Source organism: Lissotriton helveticus, chromosome 4_1 (assembly GCF_964261635.1).
Source record: "Lissotriton helveticus chromosome 4_1, aLisHel1.1, whole genome shotgun sequence".
In the NCBI taxonomy this organism is placed as follows: Eukaryota; Metazoa; Chordata; class Amphibia; order Caudata; family Salamandridae; genus Lissotriton; species Lissotriton helveticus.
This window is the reverse complement of record NC_136063.1, coordinates 1539576751-1539599083: the sequence shown is the minus strand read 5'-3', so window position 1 is coordinate 1539599083 and position 22333 is coordinate 1539576751. Positions and strand designations below refer to the sequence as shown.

At 44.5% G+C, this 22333-nt stretch overlaps 1 protein-coding gene and 1 long non-coding RNA gene across 2 annotated transcripts in view; one reads left to right on the top strand and one right to left on the bottom strand.

Moving 5' to 3' along the window:
- The window catches only part of SLC6A20 (solute carrier family 6 member 20), a 436355-nt gene extending 416959 nt beyond the window's left edge, over window positions 1-19396 (bottom strand). The window contains exon 1 of the mRNA XM_078688162.1: window positions 19129-19396. Within this exon, the coding sequence (XP_078544288.1) occupies window positions 19129-19249 (121 nt within the window). The 5' untranslated portion in view covers window positions 19250-19396. The remainder of the gene's footprint in view (window positions 1-19128) is intronic.
- The window catches only part of LOC144829233 (uncharacterized), a 39597-nt gene continuing 36572 nt past the window's right edge, over window positions 19309-22333 (top strand). The window contains exon 1 of the long non-coding RNA XR_013610611.1: window positions 19309-19432. This is a non-coding gene — a long non-coding RNA (uncharacterized LOC144829233). The remainder of the gene's footprint in view (window positions 19433-22333) is intronic.

Here is a 22333-nt window from a genome sequence, read left to right as displayed (position 1 = left end):
GGGAACCAGGTCAACTAAGTCAAAAAACCAGCTAAACACAGGCAAAAAAATCTGGGGTAACCATAGTCAGGTAGCCACCTTCCTACATAACCCCCCCCAAACGAAAGGAGATAAGGCTATCCTTGGCCAGGTAAGCCTATATTGCCTGAGTGGCCATATAAGGAAGTACCTGCACTAGCATGGGTACCCCCTGTCTCATGGTCCACTAAGCAGTCCCTCACCCTTTGGGTATTAGAGGGTCTCCACCATAGGGAATTACTACCTTGGGTGTGTTTATGCAAAGTTAAAGGCTGGTTTGGATATGGAGTATTGAAGTGAGGCTCTACTAAGTTAGGGCTTGGCTTCCTCCAATTATCTTCCACCATGTGTGCCTTTCTTTCTTTAACTGAGTTGCACTGTGCTCTCAGGGTCAACCTCTGGCTACCTAAAGCTGGAGGCTGGGTCCCTCTGTTTGGCTTGCTGGAGGGACAGTTCAGGTTTGGGCCCCTTGGGTCCCAGGTTTGGCTGTGCCCAACAGAATCCATCTGTGGGAGGTCCCTAACTGTTTTTAAGGGGGCTCCCTCAGGAGTATTTAAAGTTTTCACCTTACTAGGGCTACTAGTTTTGGTGCACCTAATCTGTTGATGGGGGTGCTTTATTTGACAGGGGTCCCTCTGGGTCTCACTGTCCTTCTTGTCCTCTGCAGCCCTGGGCTGGCTAAGGCAAGGGAGAGAGGGGCAGGTTACCTGCTCCAGACTGGGTCCCACCTGAGAAGGGTCCACCGCCATCAGAGGCTCTGTCAGGCCAGGCCTAACAACCTCTGGGGCAGTTCCTTCATCAGGGGTAAGATCAGTTCCCTGAGGAGGCTGATCCTGTCCTAAAGTCTGGTGAGGGGGAGATTTCTCTTCCTCCTCCATGCTCTCAGTTTGTGTGGAGTTATCCATCATTTCAGGCTTCACAACACACATATCAGTTTGAGTTTGGGCTGTGGCCATCACAGCCCCACCAACCTTTTCAGGAGGAGACTCAGTTTGGGTTTCTGCTGTTACCATAACAGCTTTGCTATTCTGTTCAGGAAGAGCTTTTGCTAAAGATGGGGCAGAGAGTTTCTCAGCCCTACCAACCTTTTCAGGAAGGACATCTTGCATTGGGGCTGTAGCCATTACAGCCCCACTAACCTTTCCATTGGAATTTACCATTCTAGAATGGGTTTCCTGTTCAACCTCAGCCCAGGCTGAGATCTCCAAATCATTACCAAGTAGGCAGTCTACAGGCAAGTTTGGTGACACTGCCACTCTCTTTGGGCCAATGACACCTCCCCAGCTGAGACTTACTACTGCCATGGGATGATTTGTTTGGATTCCATCAATGTTTGTAACCTGGTATGTGGCACCAGGTAAAAGTTGCTTAGAGGGGACTATGCCATCAGCCACCATGGTGATGCTAGCCCCTGTGTCTCTAAAAGCTTCAACTTTCAAACCATTGATGATGGGTTCTTGTCTATACTTGCTCAAAGTATTTGGGCAAGCAGAGAAGTTGGCAAACCCCATGCCAGTCTCATAAACAAGATCATTGGGTGATGGGGACCTGGATAGGCCAGGGTCCACCTGAGCTCCAACAGTAAACCCACCCAGATTCCTGGGTGTGCTTCCACTTCCTGGGGGATTACTGCTGACAGTAACAGGAGGTGTTGAAGCTGGCTTTGGAGGTATATTTTCTTTATTGTTATTCTTGGGACAACAGTTGTCTGTTTTGTAATGCCCCACCTGTTTACAGGCATAACAATAAGGCTTTTTCGCAGTTGAAGAAGTGTCTTGGGACCCACCCCCATTCTTGGAGTTTTGGGGCCCTGGGGAAGTCTTTTCTTTATTTTTATCCCCACCCTTATCTTGAGGCTTGGTAGACTCCTTCTTCTGGTTACTGTCCTGATTCTTAGGCCTAATCCTGGTTCTGACCCACTTGTCTGCCTTCTTTCCCAATTCTTGGGGAGAGGTCAGATCAGAGTCCACCAGGTGCTGGTGTAAGAGCTGGTTCTGACAATTACTTAGGATCTGCTCCCTCATAATCAAATTATACAATCCTGTAAAGTCATGTACTTTGCTGCCATGTAGCCAACCCTCCAGAGCCTTAGTTGCACAATCAACAAAATCAGTCCAGTCCTGAGTCTGTGTCTTCTGGGTGTCTCTGAACTTCAACCTGTACTGTTCAGTGGTTAAGCCAAACCCATCTATCAGAACACTCTTCAGGACTTTGTAATTGTTTGCATCCTCATGTCTAACAGTGAGGAGCTTATCTCTCCCTTTCTCTGAAAAGGAGTACCATAAGATTGCTGCCCACTGTTCCTCAGGAACCTGCTGTACCATGCAGGCTCTCTCAAGAGCAGTCATCCATTTGTGGATGTCATCCCCTTCTTTGAAGGGGGGCACAATCTTTGTCAGGTTTCTACTATCATAGGACCTGGGTTTCTCTTTAGGAATATTGCTGCCACCAGTGGCATCTAAGCCACACAATTTCTGCTCTCTTGCCAAGGCAAGTTTAGCTTGAGCCAAGGCTACCTCCTCCCTCTCTATCTGGAGTTTGACAGCCCTCATTCTGGCCCTATGTTCTAGCTTTTGAGAAGCATTCATGCCTCTCTGTGATTCTCTGGAGGCACTAGAAACATGAGAGTCCCCTGAGGGAGATCTCACTCTTCTGTTGCCTGGGAGAATAACATGTTGGGTTCTGGGGAGGTGCTGGCCCTCTCCATTCCCCAGTAGGTCCAAGTTGGCCTGGCTAAGCCTGGCAACTGGAACCTGGCTACCCTGATCCTGAACTCCTAAGTCCTCAACATCTGAGTCCTCATCTAAGTCATCATCATCCTCCTCCTCCTGAGGGGGATCAGTTTCAGGGGGGTTCCCTCCACTTCCTGTGTCTAGGGAAGCTGCCTTTGCCTTTTCTAAGTCATCCTGTTCTAGGATTTCTACCAGGATTAGGCAGGTGGGGCTTCTGCCCCTTTTTAACCCTCTTGCTTTGCACAAGGCAATCAAGTCTCTGCGGGTTAGTTTGTCATATCCAAAAGTTGCCTGGGTAGGGTCAACTGTCACAGGAGCAGACCCTGAGGCTTTTCCTGTGTCAGACATGGTTACTAGTGAGGTGTAAGTGGTGCACTTACCTACACTAAGTATTTTCCTACTGTACCTTGCTAGTTAGTTGTAGTCAGGGTGTGCTAATCCCTTCAACCTACAACTACTAAGTTCAGTAGAACTTAATATGCTAAGCTTTTGATTTATATGTACCTAGAGGTACTTGATGTGATCTTTCAATTTGATATAAAGATTGCAATGGTAAAACAACAGCAAGCTCAAATCCGCACCGCTGCTCACCAATGTGAGAAGTTGGCCTGGTAGGGGATGTTTCCAATTCTGGAACCACCTACTACCTGACCAAACAATCCCTTATGGTGTCTGGTTGTAAGTCAACCTTATTAGACAAGCTATCCTAGGGGTAGCATGGACTAAGCAGCCTAAAGGCTTAACTTAAGAGGTCGTGTTAAGCGAGCTGTTTTACCACATACAATCCTGTAATACCAAATGAAAGGACACCACACAAGTATATATTATAAAAATATATGTGTTTATTACTAAAAACAATCCCCAGTATTCTTTATGAATAAAGGGGCACAAGCGTTAAATCAAAAGCACTGGTTAAACATACAAGTTGCACAATTATGGATGAGGGCGGGTGGCCACTCAAACCATATACTAAACAAGTGGTATAAGAGAGACCACTCGAACAGTGGTTAGGCCTAGGGCCTAGGGAATCGCTGGGAGCAGTCAGGACAAGCAATGCTGAAGTCGGGAATGGCCCTCGGGATTCGGGAGATGTGCGGAAAGCGCACGCATGCACCAATGTTAACCAATGGTGCGTAAAAGTCATAGAGTTAAAGTTTAAGGACACTTCCGCTGAACCTAGAGGAACAAAACTTAACACACAGACCCTAGAGGTGTGCACCAGTGTGGGAACACCGGCGGAGCAAAGTTACCTCACCCACAGGAAGTGGGTGCACAGGGTCGAAGTGGCGTCGGGTTTTGACACGCAGGCTCTTGGTGCTTGGAGCTGAAAGGGCTGCAGGCAGGGTGAAGACGAAGTGTCCGGTGGAGTCCAAGGGTGGACTCAAGTTGTAGAGTACCTGAAAGCAGAGGGGACAGAGTCTGGGTCACTCAGCAGTGACCAGGGTGGAACCAGGACGGAACCAGGCAATGTCGGGCGCAATCAGGTGGTCGTCGAGGAGCTTCTCTCCGCTGTCACGTGGGCTCTGGGGCATCTGCGACGTCCAGGAGCAGGTCACGATCTGTCCTACGCAGGCTCTCACCGTCGGTGCAGTCGGCTTCAAGTTTGGAGCAAACAAGCCTTGGTAAGAGCAATCCACGCGGGATCGGAAGATTGCTTCTCACTCGGACCAGGAAGGTCAGAGTCGGGGCTCCTTTTCAGGGGAGCTGGTGTGGATCTGGAGCAACCAGATTCACGAGTCTTCTTAGGTAGTTCGTCGGCACAGGGACCACTAGCCAGCTGGCAAGTGACCGGGCCAACGCGTTGAGCCAAATAGTGCCAAAGGGCCCCACGCAGCACTCGTCGAGTGTGGAGGGCTGAACTTCGGCTCAGGAGCAGCTCAGGGTGGGGGCTTCTCAAACCCCGGTGCACAGCTTCGAGGGTCACTCGTGGGCTGCACGGTCAGCGTCTCATGGTCAATTCAAGATGGCGTGCCCCACGCTTCCGGTCGCCTCCACGGGTCTCAGCTCTGCAGGGACTGTGGATCGGGCTGTTGGAAGGCAGGCAAGCTTGATCTCGTCGATCTCAGTCGCTCGAGTTCCGGCGGGAACTGCAACTAAGTAGACGTCGAGGGCTGGATGGTGCCTGCTGCTGCAGGGTGGTCACTCCTTGACCACAAGGGAGATTCTTCGGGCTTCCACGATGAGATGGAGGGCGAAGGGTCCAGAATTGCGTTTCAAATGTTTCTTCCAGGAAATCTGATGTGCATTGGCACTGCTCCCACTCTTATTCCAATCTGGGGGGCGTGATTACCTGCTAGGTCCCCTCCTATGGGTGGGACCCAGGAAGTGGGTGGATACACCCCCTTCCTTTGATCCAGGCCGCCCTGGCACGAGGGCTGGAGTGCCCCAGAACCGGTTTGGCCGGATTATGCAAGGGGCAGCCTTGTGCGCCCCAGGCAGTGTCTGGTTTCTTTCAAACCTCCCTGCTACAATACACTATCTCCTGTCTGGAGGGTGGTGACACCCTCCTGTGACAGGAAACCCTTTGTCCAGGCCCCATCTGCTGAGTTTCGGTCAACTGCAGGGGTCCAGACATTTGTCTGTGGCAGAGGCATCCATTTTGTGGATCTTGAGGTCTTTGGAGAAATTAACCGCATTTAGTAAAGGAACATGTCTTACCCCTCTAGAGGGGTGGAATGCCATCCCCGTCGCCAGAACTGGCGAGGGGATGGTATTCCAAATCGTATGACACCTTACACGACATGTTTTGATAAAGCCAAACCAAAGTTGCTATATAACCGCGAGGATTATAAGGCACTTAAGAGTATATGGTATGGCATTATCCTGAAACAGCTTAGGGAGTTGTTCCCGACAGCTGCAGACAGGCTCAGCTCATGCTAGAGCTCTATCTCACATGAAACCACGCACTCTGCCTCCAGGATTGATGAGGCCTTCCATAGGAGTGGCTCACAGGTTAATATGTGTCCAGATATAGGTTTAGATATAGGTATACTATACCTAAGCAAGGGGTGATTACACCACCTTACCCCAGCTGAGTGATCAGCCAGTTGTGTCAATTTAAGAACCAGCCAGGGGTGGCAAAAGATATGCTGCAGCCCCTGGTAGGCCTTGGTGGCCCCTATGCCCTGGGCACCTATAGTGCATTATACAGGGGCTGACAAGGAGTCCATTTCCAATTGTGGTATGTACCTAGGGTATATGGAATCCATTTTACAGAGAGAGCAGATGGCCTGGGGCCCTGATTAGCAGGGAACCAGGTCAACTAAGTAAAAAAAACAGCTAAACACAGGCAAAAAAATCTGGGGTAACCATAGTCAGGTAGCCACCTTTTGCCCATTTTAAAAGAGTTTGGCCTGAGACAATGTCGTCCTGCTTTTATAAAGTTACAACTTTTAAATGATGACATTTTAACTGATCACATAGCTAAATACTTGAAAGGGGTGGTCAGTTATAGGGAGACAATGGATGGCCCCTCTTTCTCTTAAACTGCTTGTGACTTTTATTTTTATACAAATTGTCTTAATGTATTTTTCCTTGTAATGTACTGTGCTTTTATGGTTTAATATTTCTTAAATCGTATAAAGCATATTCTGATTCAGAGAAGGACACCTGTGTGGATGTTTTGTGCGTTGACATGGAGTCGATCAAGGGTCATATGACATCAGTGCAGAGGGTCAGCTAAATCCTTTCTGGAAGCTTTAGGTTTGTCTCTTGCAAAAGGAGATGTAGATCAGCACAATTCCTTTCCAAGGGCCTACACATGCATTCTGACCTCTTTCCCCTTTGCTGAAATGTCTATTTGTAAGGGTGTGAATCTTTAAAGCCACCAATAGATGTTAGCCAAGTTCTGCATGTGGCCTTTCCCCAGTTTACAACCAGAAGAGGCAGCAGCTGTCAAGTGTGCATTGCTCCAGTATCAATACTTTGGCCCAATCCAAGATTGCAGGGCAACCATTTCTGGGACACTGTCTATAGCAGTAGTGTGTATAGAAGAAGATAGCCCAATATGTTTCATAAATACCAATAGATCCGATTCAGGCCAAAAATGGCTTTATTTTAACTGTTTCCCGCGTGAAATTGCTTCTGCTTCAATAAATGTCAATGGGGGAGGTACATATTTTTTTAAGTCTCCCACTTTCCTCTTCTAAAATGTTGGCATGTATGATGTTTACACTTGGCGCCTTTAAATATGATGTGGACTGCTGCGCAGGTGCAAAAGAGGTATCCGCTGTATGAGAGGGAAGTAGGCGAGATAGATTTCTCACCACATCTGCAGTGACAGCACCCGAATCACACTAAGTGGTCCAGCAGTGCAGCCTCTCCCTGTTTGGGTTTGTGACCCCTATCCATGTAGAACAAACAAGAGAGCAGATTTTGCAGGCCCCAGAAAAACCTGCTGTTGGGCCTTCATTATGTAGCAGGGGTACTCCGAGATCAGGCATCTTATTCGCAGATACAAGCAGGCAAATTAAAAAGTCAGGGAGCTTTACTTTATGGGCAAAGCCAAAAATAATGTCTACCTTTTCCTAAACATGTCAGAGTGGTTTAGGAGAGGGATGGCCCGGTTTCACTTTCTAAACTCTTTTGTCCATCTCTAAATCCTAATTCATCAACCAATATCATGAATGAGTCCAGTTACAAACCTGATTGTTTAATACTGCCTCTGACTGCAGCAGGTATCAAGCTCTTGTTGCAGCAAGGATGCAAGAGATAAGCTAATCTAGAGATCCGTATCAGATGCCAAAAGAGTATCAGATGTATTATTTGGCAGTTGCACTAAATACTGTATCAATGGTACCCGTATATCTTTAGGTCTAGACACAACGGGCGGAACAGTTGGAAAAAATCCAGCTTTAGTATTACAGACAACAGCACTCCTGAGCCAGTTTTCCTGTGTAGGAAGTGCCCCTTCATCCAGTGGTGGGCTATCCCTTTTTGCCAGCAACATGAGTATTGTCACTAGATGATGTATAGATTTAGAATTTTTGGCAACATACCCCAACACTGCAATGTCCAGAGTTAATGGAACCTCCCACCCAACAATTTGGGATTGTTGCGTGGGGCCAATACTGCCCTGCAATAGTTAGCAATCAACCGACATTCCCATGCTAGGTGGAAAAATGAGCCTGCAGCTGGTGACAAGGGTTACATTCATGGGACCTAGTAATGTCTGTTTCTATGCTGATTGGCAAGAGGGTAGGACAGTCTGTGTAGGAACTTTATGTGTGTTAAGTTGTGTATATAATTCAGGGAGATTGTTTTCAAATGAGCACAACAATCATATAATTAACAAACATCTCACAAATTGGCCAGGTCCTCTTCCCACAGATTCACCACAGATATGCAGTCATTTGGGCACTCACTAACCATCAACCTATATTTGTAAAACCCACCCCCTTGAGAATTAAAGAATAAGAAGTTTGGTTAAAGGTTATTCAGGTGTCTGTAGGTCCCGGAGGCTTATTCGACAGCCAGGTCTTGATGGCCATTCGGAATTCTGGAAGTGAGGTGATGGTCCGAGGGTACAAGGGGAAGCTGTTTCAGGTCTTTGCTGTGATGTGGGAGAAGGAGCATCCTCCACTTCTGCTTTGGTAGATGCGAGGAGTATGGGCAAGTGAAAGGGAGGCGGAGAGTAGTCTTCTCGACAGTTGGCGGAAGTTCAGGCGGTGGTTAATCTAGGCAGGTCCTTGGTTTATAGAGACTTGTGTGTGTGAGTCAGCAGCTTAAATTGGCATCTCTTCTGTACAGAGAGCCAGTGGAGTTTTCTGAGATGGGGTGTGATGTGGGTTTGTTTGGTAAGGCCGAGGATGAGTCTGGTTGGGGTATTCTGTATGGCCTGAAGTTTCAGTACGGGGCGTGTGGTGATTCCTAAGTAGAGGGCATTGCCATAGGCCAGTCATATGGTGATGAGGGCTTGTGTCATGGTGCATCTCGTGTGTAGGGGTGACCACTTGAAGGTCTTACGTAGCATGCGTACAGTGAGGAAGTATGTGGAGGAGATGGCATCAATCTGTGATTTCATGGTGAGCTTGTTGTCAATGATGATTCTGAGGTTTCTGGCGTGGATGAAGGGAGTGGGTGCAGGTCCTACGTCTAATTCTCACTAGGAATCGTTCCTCGTGTTGCTGCTGTTGACAAAGATCAGTCCTTCCATCTTGTCTGTGTTCAGCTACGGACAGTTGTTTTTCATCCAGTCGGCGACATTTTTCATGCATCGGTGAAAGTTGGTTCTGGTGGTGGTGTCATCGTTGAGCGAGAGGATGAGTTGGGCTCCATCTGCATAGGAAGTTATGTTGGGACCATGTGATCTGATGATGTTGGTCATTTATGTGTTGAAGAGCATGGGGCTAAGGGATGAGCCCTGGGGGACACCCCAGGTGATCTCCTTGGGTTCAGAGGTGAAAGGTGGGAGGTGGGAGGTGGATCCTCTGGGTTCTTCCTGTGAGGACTGAGGTGATCCATATGAGTGCGTCCCCTTGGATGCTGATGTGGTGGAGTTTTTTATCAATATGTGGTGGGATAAGGTGCTGAAGGCTGCCGAAAGGTCGAGGAAGATCAAAGCTGCTGTTTCTCCTCATTCAAGGAGGGTTTGGATGTCGTCTGCTTCTGTGATCAGAGCAGTTTTGGTGCTGTGACTGCTGTGGAAGCCAGAATGGGAGGTGTGGAGTAGCTGGTCCTGCTCCAGGTGTGTCTGAACAAATGTGGTATCAGTGGCTAAGGCAGGTACCAATAAGTTGCAAAAAAAAAGCTTGAGCAGACAAATAACACTCATGGACTGGCAGTCCCCCTTTAGCCAGTAGTAATGTCATAATATCTCATCTCTATAGATATATTTATATATATCCTTGGAAAGGGATCATTTATTAATATTCCAAACAAAGAAGAGAGTAAGGGAGTTCGTTCACCCAAAAGTGAACTAGAGACTTCTCCTATTCCCCTGGGAGGAAATATATCAAAAACAAAAAGAGGAGTATCCACTATGAATCTGAAGAACAGACGTATCTGGAGGACCGGTTCTTGGCAAAAAGGAGGAAATTCATCCTTTTGATAGAAACCCCTCACTCACCACCTAGTGGTGACATGCTTCATCATCGGGGTCCACCTTGGCGTCCTAGCGACACCAAGGTGTGCTGCGACACCTGGACTACAGTGGAGCGGGTTGTGGCTGTAGGTGCAAAAAAATGTTAAAAATTGTCCTGGTTGTACTCAGAAAAAGTAGTTTTAATTATAGAGCAACTGAACAATGTTTTAAAAATATATACGCAGTGCAAATAATAATTTCCACACTGTCTACTCTCTTACCCCTCTGAAATCCCCATGCTGTGTAAATAACTTTTTCTACACTGTATGCCCTGACGTGAACCTCACGCTTTGTTTTCTTTTCTTTTCATTCATACTAGCACTGCGGAGCAGCTCCGCGAGCCTACCCAACCTGCCCAGTGTTGTGACACAACCTAACCTGCTGGTTGTCTCCTTACGGTAGCCTAGCTACCGACAGCACGCCACCGCGTACTGCTAGCCCCGCCCCCAACCCGCCCAGGCCGCGCCCAAACCCGGAAGCGGCCGACTCCTCTTTACCGCGTCCAGCTGCCCTCGAAATCACTAGCCGAGCAGTGGACGCGAGGAGTAGGTCGACCATGATCTTCCCTGCCTGCAACTGTAAGTAGATTCACGATACCAGGTCCCGGGTACACTTCCCAGTACCGGGTCCACGAGGGCGCCGCTCACCACCCACACAGCGTCTTGAGCGGCGCAGAGATTTACAACGCTCGTGCTCTGTTTGTTTCTTACAGAATATGTTACTATACAGGCATTGACCCTACGCCCTGCCCGTTGAAGCGCAGAGTACTCTTATTCGAGTAAGCCCAGTCCCATGTCATTTTGAGCTCAAGTGTGTCCCTCAGTGTTACATGTGTGTTCGTTATGTATGTTAATTTAATGTTATTCACTTACACGTTTGAGTCGGATGCTGACAAATGTATATAGCACTACCGAGTTACAACTATGCCTTAAATCACCCCACCGTACATTCACCTACAATGGTAGAGGTACCGCCCTGTCATTTAATACCTTGCGAGTAGTCTAGGCACCACGTGACAGACCTGTTCCGTGTAGCACAAGTATCTTATACTCAATACTCAATCCCCCTTGGGTCGTGCTAGCACCGCATGCAACTCGCGTGCACCTATCCTTTGGCATAGATGTTGACTAGTATCTCACTCCTTCACCACGGTATTATGTACATCTGGAGACCCACTCCCCTTTCTTTTGGCACTATATTTCCATTGCACTGAGAGACTGCACGACGTTACAGGAGAGTAAGTCTATCACTCAATACCTGATTGTTCTTTATCCACCCTTCTCTCCTCACAGGTCTCTTTTTTATTCGCCAGCTCACTTATTTTATTGAGCAGCACCCACCACTGGCTATTTTTGCCAGTAGGCACACAGGGGATCAAGGACGGGTGTGCTTTTTAGGGAGCACGCACCCCCTGTCCACCTGTTTTTTCTGGTCCTGACGAATACCGGGCAATAGCCCTTATGGTAGAAACATGTTGACCACTCAACACATATAGAGATCCCTTGGTCGTAACCCTCCCTACCAGGATCTCGCCTGTATATATTTTTAAAACATTGTTCAGTTGCTCTATAATTAAAACTACTTTTTCTGAGTACAACCAGGACAATTTTTAACATTTTTTTGCACCTACAGCCACAACCCGCTCCACTGTAGTCCAGGTGTCGCAGCACACCTTGGTGTCGCTAGGACGCCAAGGTGGACCCCGATGATGAAGCATGTCACCACTAGGTGGTGAGTGAGGGGTTTCTATCAAAAGGATGAATTTCCTCCTTTTTGCCAAGAACCGGTCCTCCAGATACGTCTGTTCTTCAGATTCATAGTGGATACTCCTCTTTTTGTTTTTGATATCATTTATTAATATCCATGGATGTCACATCGCTATACACAAGTATTGGCCAGAAGGATGGCCTAAGGGCTTTAGAACATTTCCTTGTAATAAGACCATTGGCTTTTCGGAACCATAACAAGATGTTATTAGAAATGGTTAAAATGTGTCTTGAAAACAACGGTTTCCTTTTGGGAAAGCAACTATACAAACAAATGAGAGGTACAGCCATGGGCACTTGCTCCGCCCCCAGTCACACTAATTTGCATATGGGCTAGTGGAAGGAGCAGGTGCTCTGGCAAGAATTTCAAGAAAATTGGAATGAAAATGTGGTTTTGTGGTCAAAGTTTATAGACGATTTGTTTATAATTTAGAAGGGCTCTCTGGAGAGCGCTTTGGAATTTGTTCAAGATTTAAATAACAACCAATTGAACCTCCACTTCACAAGCACAATCAGCAGCAAGAAAGTAGTCTTTCTTGATTTACTAGTCTTTGAAAATGGAGGCAAATTACATTTGAAGGTCTACAGGAAGCCCATAGCCAGTGATATAGTATTACATGCCAATAGTTGTCATCCAAACAGCCTGAAAGAGAGTATGCCCTCTGATGAGGCATTAAGATTGAGAAGGAACTGCAGTGATGACACAGATTTTGCAATGGCCATCCAAGATATGTCCAGTTGATTTAACGAACGAGGATATTCAGAGGAAATAATTGAAAAACCAATACACAAGACAAGTAACCTCAAGCAAGAAACAATATTATTTGAATCAAGCAAAACACAAGACACAGAACAGAAGAGATCCTAAATGAGGTTCATTGCACACTTTAGCACAAAACTTGATACCATCCGAAAGATGCTTAATACATTCTGGCATTTAGTGAGAAGTGATCCAATTATTGGAAAACAGGTACTAGAAGACCAGGCATCACCTATAAAAGAGTGAGGTCCATGAAAGACGACTTAGTAAAAAACACTCTAACAGAGTTGAATGCATGCAACTGGTTGAGGGCTAGGCAAGGCTTCCGAAAGTATAACAAATGCAGGGCAGTGTTTATGGAACTAATAAAATGCAGTACACAACATTGTTACAACCCTTGCCACATAATATCAAGGAAGCCTTGAATTGAAAAACAGATTATGCTATCTATGTCCTGCAATATCCGTGTGTACTCCAATACATAGGTAGTACTAAATTCCCAGTGCATAAATTAATTTTGCAGCACATAAGAGCTATAAAAAAACAAGATAGCTCTTATGCAGTAGCTCGACATTTCTCCATCACTCACTATAATGAGGATAAACTTTTGCACTACTTTGTGATTGATGAGGTTCCATGTTAATTCAGAGGAGGTGATCGAGAAAGGAATTTGCCAAAACTAGAATCCAGTTACATCTTAAGATTTAATAGCAGTGTCCCAAAAGGTTTATAAAAGGATGAAGAATTATATTATTAGTTATGAAAAAAAGAAAAATGACAAAAGTAATAGAAACAAAAACAAGATGAAAGATATAGAAAGTAAGATTAAATAGATACAACAAAACAGTGTTAATGTCCACCAACCTGTCACTAAGGTTCTTGAATGGAGTAGTTATAATTTATAGAGGATATATATTTCTCTATTTGTAAATTTGTTTTTGCCTTCTTTTTTTGAGTTAGCCGCTGGAATATGGTAAATTATCTTGGCAGGTTTTCATGTACTGTAATGAATGCGCAATAATCATTTCCAAGGTTGTGATGATTTTGAATGAAATATTAATTTGTTAAGAGACTGCACACAGGGTACAAGCCCACTGGGGCACAATTTTGATAAATTTAATTGTGAAATGAAAAATGTAATTCGGAAATTAATTTATATAGGCATAATATTTGTCGCACTATTTCACATACTTGTGTATAAGATCTCACACATTTTATGAAACTAATAATGTTTTAGAATTGAAGAAAATCTGATTTGGTATTAGTATGGTTTTACTTTATGCAAATTAATTAACTTTATTAACAAAAGTGTGCACAAAAACACACAAAACAACAGTGTTAAGCCATTATGGTATTGATAGAAGACAGACGAGTCATGCAGTCTGTTTTCACTTGCAAGTGTGGCACGTAATCGCGTGACATTGCCAGGCCATACATTCACTTTAGCAATGGCAGTACCAGCTGGATATGTGATCAAGGCGTGTTTTTAAGCATCCAGCATGTCAACAATCTTGGCAACGATGAACATAATCTGTAGAGTGGAGATCTTTTAGATTAGTTTGGCAATAGGTAGAACAGAAATGTAGCATCAGATGGGTATTATAACATTCATCCGTAGAAAAGTCTTACTCTCTATGTCTAATGAGAAATCATCCTGGGAGACAGAGGATGGAGTGCAGCCAGAGATGTTTACATGTGCTATTGCTAAGGTGCTGGACAGAGTAATTCTGCAGAGGCTATCCAAAGACTTCATAAAATCATCCTTGTCTCCCCCCTAAGCAGAGTTTGCCTAGGACTTGCACAGGGGGATTCAAACATAAACAACTCAAACAAGGAATACATGGAAGTCAATATTTGACTTCCATGCTTGGTTCATAAAAACGAAAAATGCATGTATTACTGATCAAACTAATATTCTAGTTGAGAGAAGATCTCCTAAGCGTTCACATTCTGTAAAAATATTTCAATGTCATCCAACTATAGAAACCCTATGTGTATGCCATGGTCCAGCGATGATGTTGGTAACGTACCACAATTGATTTTGGGGCAACGTCCATAAAAATATTTTTTACTACAAATAGTGTAACAATTCTTACTATTGAGTAAAGTGTTTACACAGGACACCGCCAATGTAGGAATCATAACTACACTTATGGTGTTCACCCGTCCCAAGTAGAGAGTGCCCAAAGATATTGCCTACTAGTCTTTGTGGGAGGGTGATCCTGGGCTCTTTTCCCTTGTACTCCTCCATTTTCAAACTAAAGACTCTCTGAGTCCGCCATTGTGCTATTGTCCAGCTTGAGAGCTTAATTTGCATTCAAAAAGAAAATAAACTATGTGTCGAAGTTCAAAGATGAGAAGTGGACCTGTTGCATTTTTCAACACCACTTTCCGTGAATCTATGAAACTCGCTCATGTACTCAACAGAAAAATAACTCTCAACAAACTTTTTAATAGCACAGGCTCTCTCCCGTGTTCTGATTTTCAGAGGTGGAGAACTCTCCAACTTCGTGCTATGAAACAATACCACTTCAACTCATTGAAACATTATGTGACCTGTTGGTCCTACTTACCCTATTATTTGAGTCACGTGTTAGTGCGTGCACAGTATGTTTTCTAGGTACAGAGAAGCCAGGTGTTGTTGCACAACAACACTATGGAAAACGGTGTGATAACGATAAAAGTTATGAATACCATTCTGAGCGCATATGCATTCAGACAGGGTAAAGGGTAAATATGGAAACCCCTGTGCAAATCCTTTACCTCCAAGGTGAGGTGAAATGCGTACTCTTGATGAATGACTGTCTTCTGTCCAGCAACGTTTTTGACCATTTGTACATCAGTTTTCCTAGATAACAACTAATTAATCCATCAGTTTGTATTGCCTGTCCTTGTGCATAGCCTGTATTTTGCACTGCACTCAACACTTCTGTACATCTGCATGTTTGCCCATCCACCCAAACCATCCACCCACCCATCCATCCATCCATCCGATTACCTGCTGTTGGTTATGCCACCGTACCATCTATCTACTCAGACGCCGTTCATTCATCATCCCCAGAGCATGGCAACCCACACATCTAAGCGTGCCATCCATTTATCCATTATACTATAGATTCAAAACCATCTATCCAACCACAATCAACCAAGTCATTTCAGTATCATCCATCCATACCTACGTCCAACCCCACTTGCTCACCTGTCCATAAGTTAACTGCCCAGACGCTTCAACGCATCCACCTGTCCCTAGCCATGCTGGCTCGCTAATAAAGCTGCTAGGATGTTGGTTGCTTGGGTACTCCTCCTATATCTGCGTGTGTCTGTCTTTTTAACACGGTAATGCAGAGACAGCGTTGACTTATGTCACCTGCTCCCAGAACTACCAGAACATTTTTAAAGGAAAGGACAAGGTTGGTGATGAGTGGCTGCCCTTTCAGGCTTCTTACCCCCAAAAATGCATTTCTTATATCACAGACCATCCAGTAGGATTGTATTGTATATTATTTTGTTTATGTTATTTGAGTTTATAAGGCGCACAGCTACCTCGAGGGGTTTCCCAGCACCAGCCTGGGAGGAAAGAGAAGAGGAGGAAAAAGTTACAAGTTGAACAACCAAGTTTTCAGATTATATTGTATGGTGATAGGAGTTACGTGTGATCATTAGTGGGAGAAACGTGAGGTACTACAATGGTTGTTGGGATTAAAAGGTAGGTAGAGAGTTGTTATTTTTATTATTCTTGGTACCATATTTTAGATGCCTCACAGCCTCGGGATGAGCTGAGTAGCATCAGCCCCAGCCCTTCTTGCGCTGCTGGCCCCTGCCATAATAGGGCAAGCAGGTCCTTGCATTCCAGACACCTAGACGCTTTCTCTTTCACTCTTCATCCTCCCTTAGCACACCTGCCTCCCACACCTCCTGCTCCATCACACTCCTTTTTTTTATATAACCAAATGTATGGATTTTTCCGGTAGAAGCTACAAGTCAACAAAACAGAAACAAGACCGTGGTCCATCCAGTCAGTCCATCAGCAGAGGAACACATACATCAATCAAGCAATTCCCCGGTATGCCATAACCATTGTTTAGATACAGCCCTTGTTCACCCTATTTCTTTAGCTACGAAAAGATTACACCTCTGGTCTCCTCTCGCCCACTTTCTGAATACAACATCAAAGAATACTTCTTCACCAGCTCCTTCAATGCAAGAAGTCACCAAGCCTCCCTGACTTCCTACTGTTTGTTTCTACATAATTGTGCTCAATTTATCACTTCCTATTACACTCTTTCAATTGTATATTTTTTGACATGTACTATAATTTACAATATCTATGAACCTTTGAATGTCTTCATATCATTCCTTAAGTAATATTATTATTAACTTGAAGATTTGTATATATCAACAGTGTTCTTAAATATCCTTTGCTGTTTACTATGCATCGGTAAATGATTGCCTGTGTGAAGTATTGTTTTTGTACTTACTTTAATTTCTAAATAAACCTTTACTTGAACTTTTAAAAAAAAATCAATCAAGCAATTCCCGCATCTTTTCCATGATAAGCCAAAAATCTTCTCGTGTTCACGAGGGCAACCCCAAGCTTCCCACCATCACACTTGTAGGCACTGCACGCCAAGAGAAGGTATGAGCAGCTCTCTGGTCACTCATGCACAGCACCAAAATGCTTAACAAGTAGGATTTCAGCAAATACAACACTGCCAACCATGCCCCCCCAACGGTGTACCGCACTGCCTGTCAGGTAACGGCCTTCGGAGCCCAGTAACAGTCTATGATGCTCATGGGCACAGTGAACCACCGCTATACCAGCTTAAGCGGGAGTGCTATTGGAACAGACTATATTGCTTTATGGTCCTTCTTAACATTTAACTTTGGCTCGCAGATCATCGCAAGTCACAAGTTAAAACTAATAAATTCCACGAGAATAAACTATGATAATACCATGGTGGGATGTAGACCACAAGAATACGTAAAAGCAGCTCAAACAGGTTATAGAGGGAAAGACAAACTAAGTGAGATAGAAAAAAGGTAAAAGCCAATAGAGTGATACAGCGCAAAGGAAAGCAAGCAAAATGAACATAATGAAGGCAGGAAAAGGGAAGCACGAAGGAAAGAGGATACAGATGTACAAAGGAAATAAAGAAAAAGGGTGTAAAGGTGTAAAAGAAGAAAAGGAAGGAAGAAAAGAATACAGATGAACAAATGAAATGAGGAAAAAGGGTGTAAAGGTGTAAAAGGAAGAAAAGGAAGGAAGAAAAGAAAGAATAAAGGGTGGAAAGAAGAAAAGGAAAGAGCAAAGAACTAAAAAAAAAAAAGGAAAGAAAAAAAGAAGGAAAACCAAAAAATATAATGAAAGAAATGTGAGATGAAAGGATGGGTGATTGACGGAAAGAAGAGAAAGAATGAGTTAATGGAAGGAATACAAAAAGAAAAGATTCAAAGAAGTTGTGAAAGAATGAAAGACAGGAGACAACATAAGAATAAACGGATATAAAGAAGGCTAGAAAGCTAGAAAAAAGGTCTTATGGAATGTGAGAAGAATAGACAGAAGGAAAGAAAGATGGAAGGAAAGAATGGAATACACAAAACAAAACAAATGATAGAAATAAGAAAAGAAAGAAACAGAAAAAGAAAGAAGATAGGATGAATGAGAGAAGTAGGTCAATACAGGTAAATGTATAGTTTTGGGCCAAATTCCTTTAAAATCATGCAATAATAGTCATCATTTTGCATCATATTCTGCAAATATTCCACAGGGGTACAATTCCCAGGACACTTCGTAGGAAGAGTTGGTATTCCTCACTTTACTCGTGCATTTATTGCTAATTATGCGTCAAAGTGGGGGGTATTTTATTTTTCTGGCTACTCCCTTGAGGATGCTACAATACAATGTATTACCTTTTAACAAGCGGGGTACAGAACAGAAGTGTATACAATATAGCGGACAAAAAAATAGCTGATAAAATCCAAATGCCGAATTCACAGAGGATTCTTTAATGTCGAAAGTTCAAAACCTAATAAAATTATCAAACTGGCAATAACAACATTCTCATACATGCATGTTTCCAGTGGCATGGTTAGGGTGACATGGGTCGTGTTGCGCTAAAGAAACATGGGCCCCGCATTGCTGGCTCATGGTCAAACATAGCAATAAACAGAGTTCAATGGGCCCTTCCTGCCTCTGGCCCTTGTGCCCCTGCACCCACTGCAATACTGGTAGCCAAGGCCATTTTGCTTCAACAATGTTTCTTTTTTACTTTACTTTCATCACCTCAACTTGTGACATTAAATCATAAAAGCCAAAAATATGAAGTCATCAAAAAACATAAATTTCATTTCGGTGTGTAACCACAAACGTCAGTCTTAAAGTGATTATTCAACAGAATGTAACCAATTGGGCGACTATATATCTGCTTGAACTTTAATGGCTCCGGTTTGAAGGCTACATTTGAGACGTCACTGCCTGCACAGCAATAACTCTTCGAAGAGGAGACTGTGTTGAAAGGACAAATCTGGGAAATGAAAACACCCTTATCAACTCTGCAGATATGATAGTCATGTCAGGATGTCGTAAGTGGAGGAAGACTGCACCTCATTAATACCTGTACTGAGAGAGAGTTATAGAGACAGTTCCAAAGGTTTCTTGAAAGTTTGCACTTTTATTGCCTCACTCACTTCCAGTGCGGCCCCAGACCGGGGCCCGTGCCCACAAGGCAGCAACGTGGCACAACCTCCTGTAAAGAGCCCGCCCGCACCTACCTCCCCCGTACATCTGACACAGGTACGGGAACCGCCACACGTTGCCCAGCCCCACGGCGTAAGAGATGCAGGCGAAGACGAACTGCAGTGGGTTGTCCCACACCTGCCGGGACTTCTCCATGTCTGTGCGGCGGCGCGCTCTTCACCCGAGCAGAGTGTGTAAAGCCCAGCGACCGACCTCTTTGCTCCAGGTGTCTGCCAGCTCACAGTTGCCCACAGGAGTCCAGGGAGGAGTGCCACCGGCCAGTCGCTACCCAGCCCTTTAATCACTAATCCCGCGCAGGGGCGCGCGCTTGGAATGCCGGTAAACAGATTATAGACCAATAAAAAGCTGTAAAATGCGCAGTGATTTTGGCAAAAACCCGAAAGAGAATATGGGCTGCACTGTAGTGCAAGTTTCGCACAGAAAAGAACAGTAAACGGTCAGACACACACTCGCTGTCGAACCCACCAGGCGTACATCATGGCCAGATGTAGTGCAAGCTTTGCTACCACAACAAACAGGTACCCGACCAGCATCATCAGTTTATGGTTACCTCACAAAGAGAATAGGTCCAACCAACCCTTGCAGAAGTAGTGTCCATATTAAACACACACATGCAACAGATGCAGCAAGTGCACATCACCAAGGTGGCTTAATTTGTAACAAAAAATGTCTAGCACTTCTCCGTACCTTTTATTGAGGCTAAAAGGCTTGATTGATGGGATTGTGAATGTAGATATTGGGTTTAACTGTGACACCATTCTCAGTCATGGAGCATCTCGGCAAGGGCCGTTAGACAGTGACCACAATCATTTATTACAGCCCTGTGACAACCAGTTAACTATATTAGAAGGAGTCACAAGCGTAAAAGTTATACAACCTGTAATGTGCATTGATAACTACCTTGCCTCGTCAAAATTACCAACGTATAACAAGGACAACATAGGAGAGGAAACCCTCTGCAAACTCGTCTCATGGAACATAGCAGAATTACACCAAAAATTGATAAATCCAATTTGGTGTGATTTCATCTTAAATTATGATATTCTCTGCCTCCAAGAGACATGGGCTAGAGATCCACTACATATCAACGGGTATAGAACCGTACACACGAGGCAAGAGATAATAAAGGAGGTAGACTAAAGGGAGGCCTCTGTACATATATTACAAACACTTTGAATTTTAGTAAAATTGATTCCAGGCTAGATAACGCCTTTTTCCAAATCATTAATATTAAGATAGATAGCAAGCGATCAATAATTCTGATTCATTTGTACAATAACATTCCCACGACTGATGTAGAAGGAGTTTTTAATGAGTTAATAACTGACGTCCAATCTCTATGGCACAAAATTGTCTCTGACACTAGGATCCTTTTCTTAGAAGATTTTAATTGTGGTTTATGTCCTATTGTTGCTTCAAATGTGTGTGGATTTGATGTGGAGGAAGGGCTCAGTTGCACGCATTTTACTCATTCAAAAGTCGGGGAGTGGTTAAATGAGACGTTATGCACCCTGGATTTAGGCTTTGTAAATGAAATGTGCCTGGAACCAGTACCCATGGGGTATACTTTTAGTGGGCGGGCCTATATTCTACAATTGATTTTTTGTTGCTGTCAAACCGCTATGCCGCTCAAGTTAGCTCGTTTCACATTGGAGACATATCATTGAGTGACCACTTCCCACTGTGCGCAACATTTAATGGATGTTTAAAAACTTCAAAAAGGGGTAAAATTGCTCCACTGCCTTTGGAGTCACTGGCACTAGACAGAACGAATGGCTATACATTTAAATGGGCTATGGTTGATCCTGAACGTGTTCTAAAAATTGTTGTGACCAAGTGCAAAGATGAATTCGATACTTGTACTTGCAATCTAGCTGGCCCAGGTAGCATTTTAGAGGCTTTTGAGTCAATATTAAGCACTGTGAGGGAGGCCCTTTATGTTCATATATCGAGGAAGGCAAAACAAATGGGTTGGTTTGACACACAATGTACGAAAGCACACACAAATTTAAAAAATATTCTTCACACTATCCCGAGAGATTGTGAGGCCATTAGGGAGGCAAGGAGAACATATAAACTAGCAACTAAGGGGAGAAGAGACAGCCTGAAAAAGGAAGCCTATGAGTCCCTTCATTCGGCTGCCTTAAGTAGTAACTTCTGGAAGGCGGTAAAAGCACCTTTTCTGAAACCAGATGGGGGCCCTTCCATTAAGATTGCCATTTCAGAGGAACTGTGGGTTGGGCACTTTACAGAGGTCTTCAGGGGGATTGATCAACCTGACAACGACACCTTATCAAGTAATGAATCATGTAATACTGACCTTAAATTCACCTTAGATGAGGTGTTGATGGCAATCTTCAATACTCGTGGAGGAAAGGCGCCCGGACCAGACGGGTTCCCCAGTGACCTCTTTAAGTCAAATTTATCTCTTTGGGGTCTGATCGTCACGCAAGTAGCGAATGCTAGCTGCCACGTACCATTCCCAGCAACCTGGACAGAGTCAATTATAGTTCCCATCTTTATTATTATTATTATTATTACGAATTTTGATATAGCGCCTGGTTACCAAAAAGGCATCCCCGCGCTTATCCAGAAGAAGGCGAAGTCACAACAGCACAGGGCATCAGGCAGGAAACAGAAACGTTTTCAAAAGTTTCCGAAAACGTGGGAAACTTACTTCCGACCGCAAGTACAGAGGGAGGGAGTTCCACAGGGTGGCCACCTTTATGGAAAATCTTCTTCCACCAGTTCTTTCTCTCCTCACCCTACTGACTTGCAGCAAGTGTTGGTGGTCGGAACGGAGAGAGCGGGGGGCTTTGTACGCTTGGACCATATCCTTGAGGATAGGTGGTCCTTTCCCCTGTAAAAGTTTGTGAGCTATACAAAGCGATTTAAATTTAACCCTCTCTCTGACGGGGAGCCAATGTAGCGCCTTTAAGGCGGGGCGAGCGGACTGGCGCCTAGGGACATCCATCAGAAGCCTGGCGGCCGCATTCTGCACTTGCTGCAGTTTGTTTAATGTACCTTCTGGGGCACCCAAAAAGAGGGCATTACTAAAATCCAGCCGCGAGATAATAAGCCCCTGAATAAGTAAAAAAGGAAACCGTCAAGACCCTAGATGCTACAGGCCCATCTCATTACTCAACTCAATGACAAAAATCCTAGGTTGTGTAGTTTTAGTAAGACTAAAAGCCTGGGCATCTGATAATAGGATTCTTT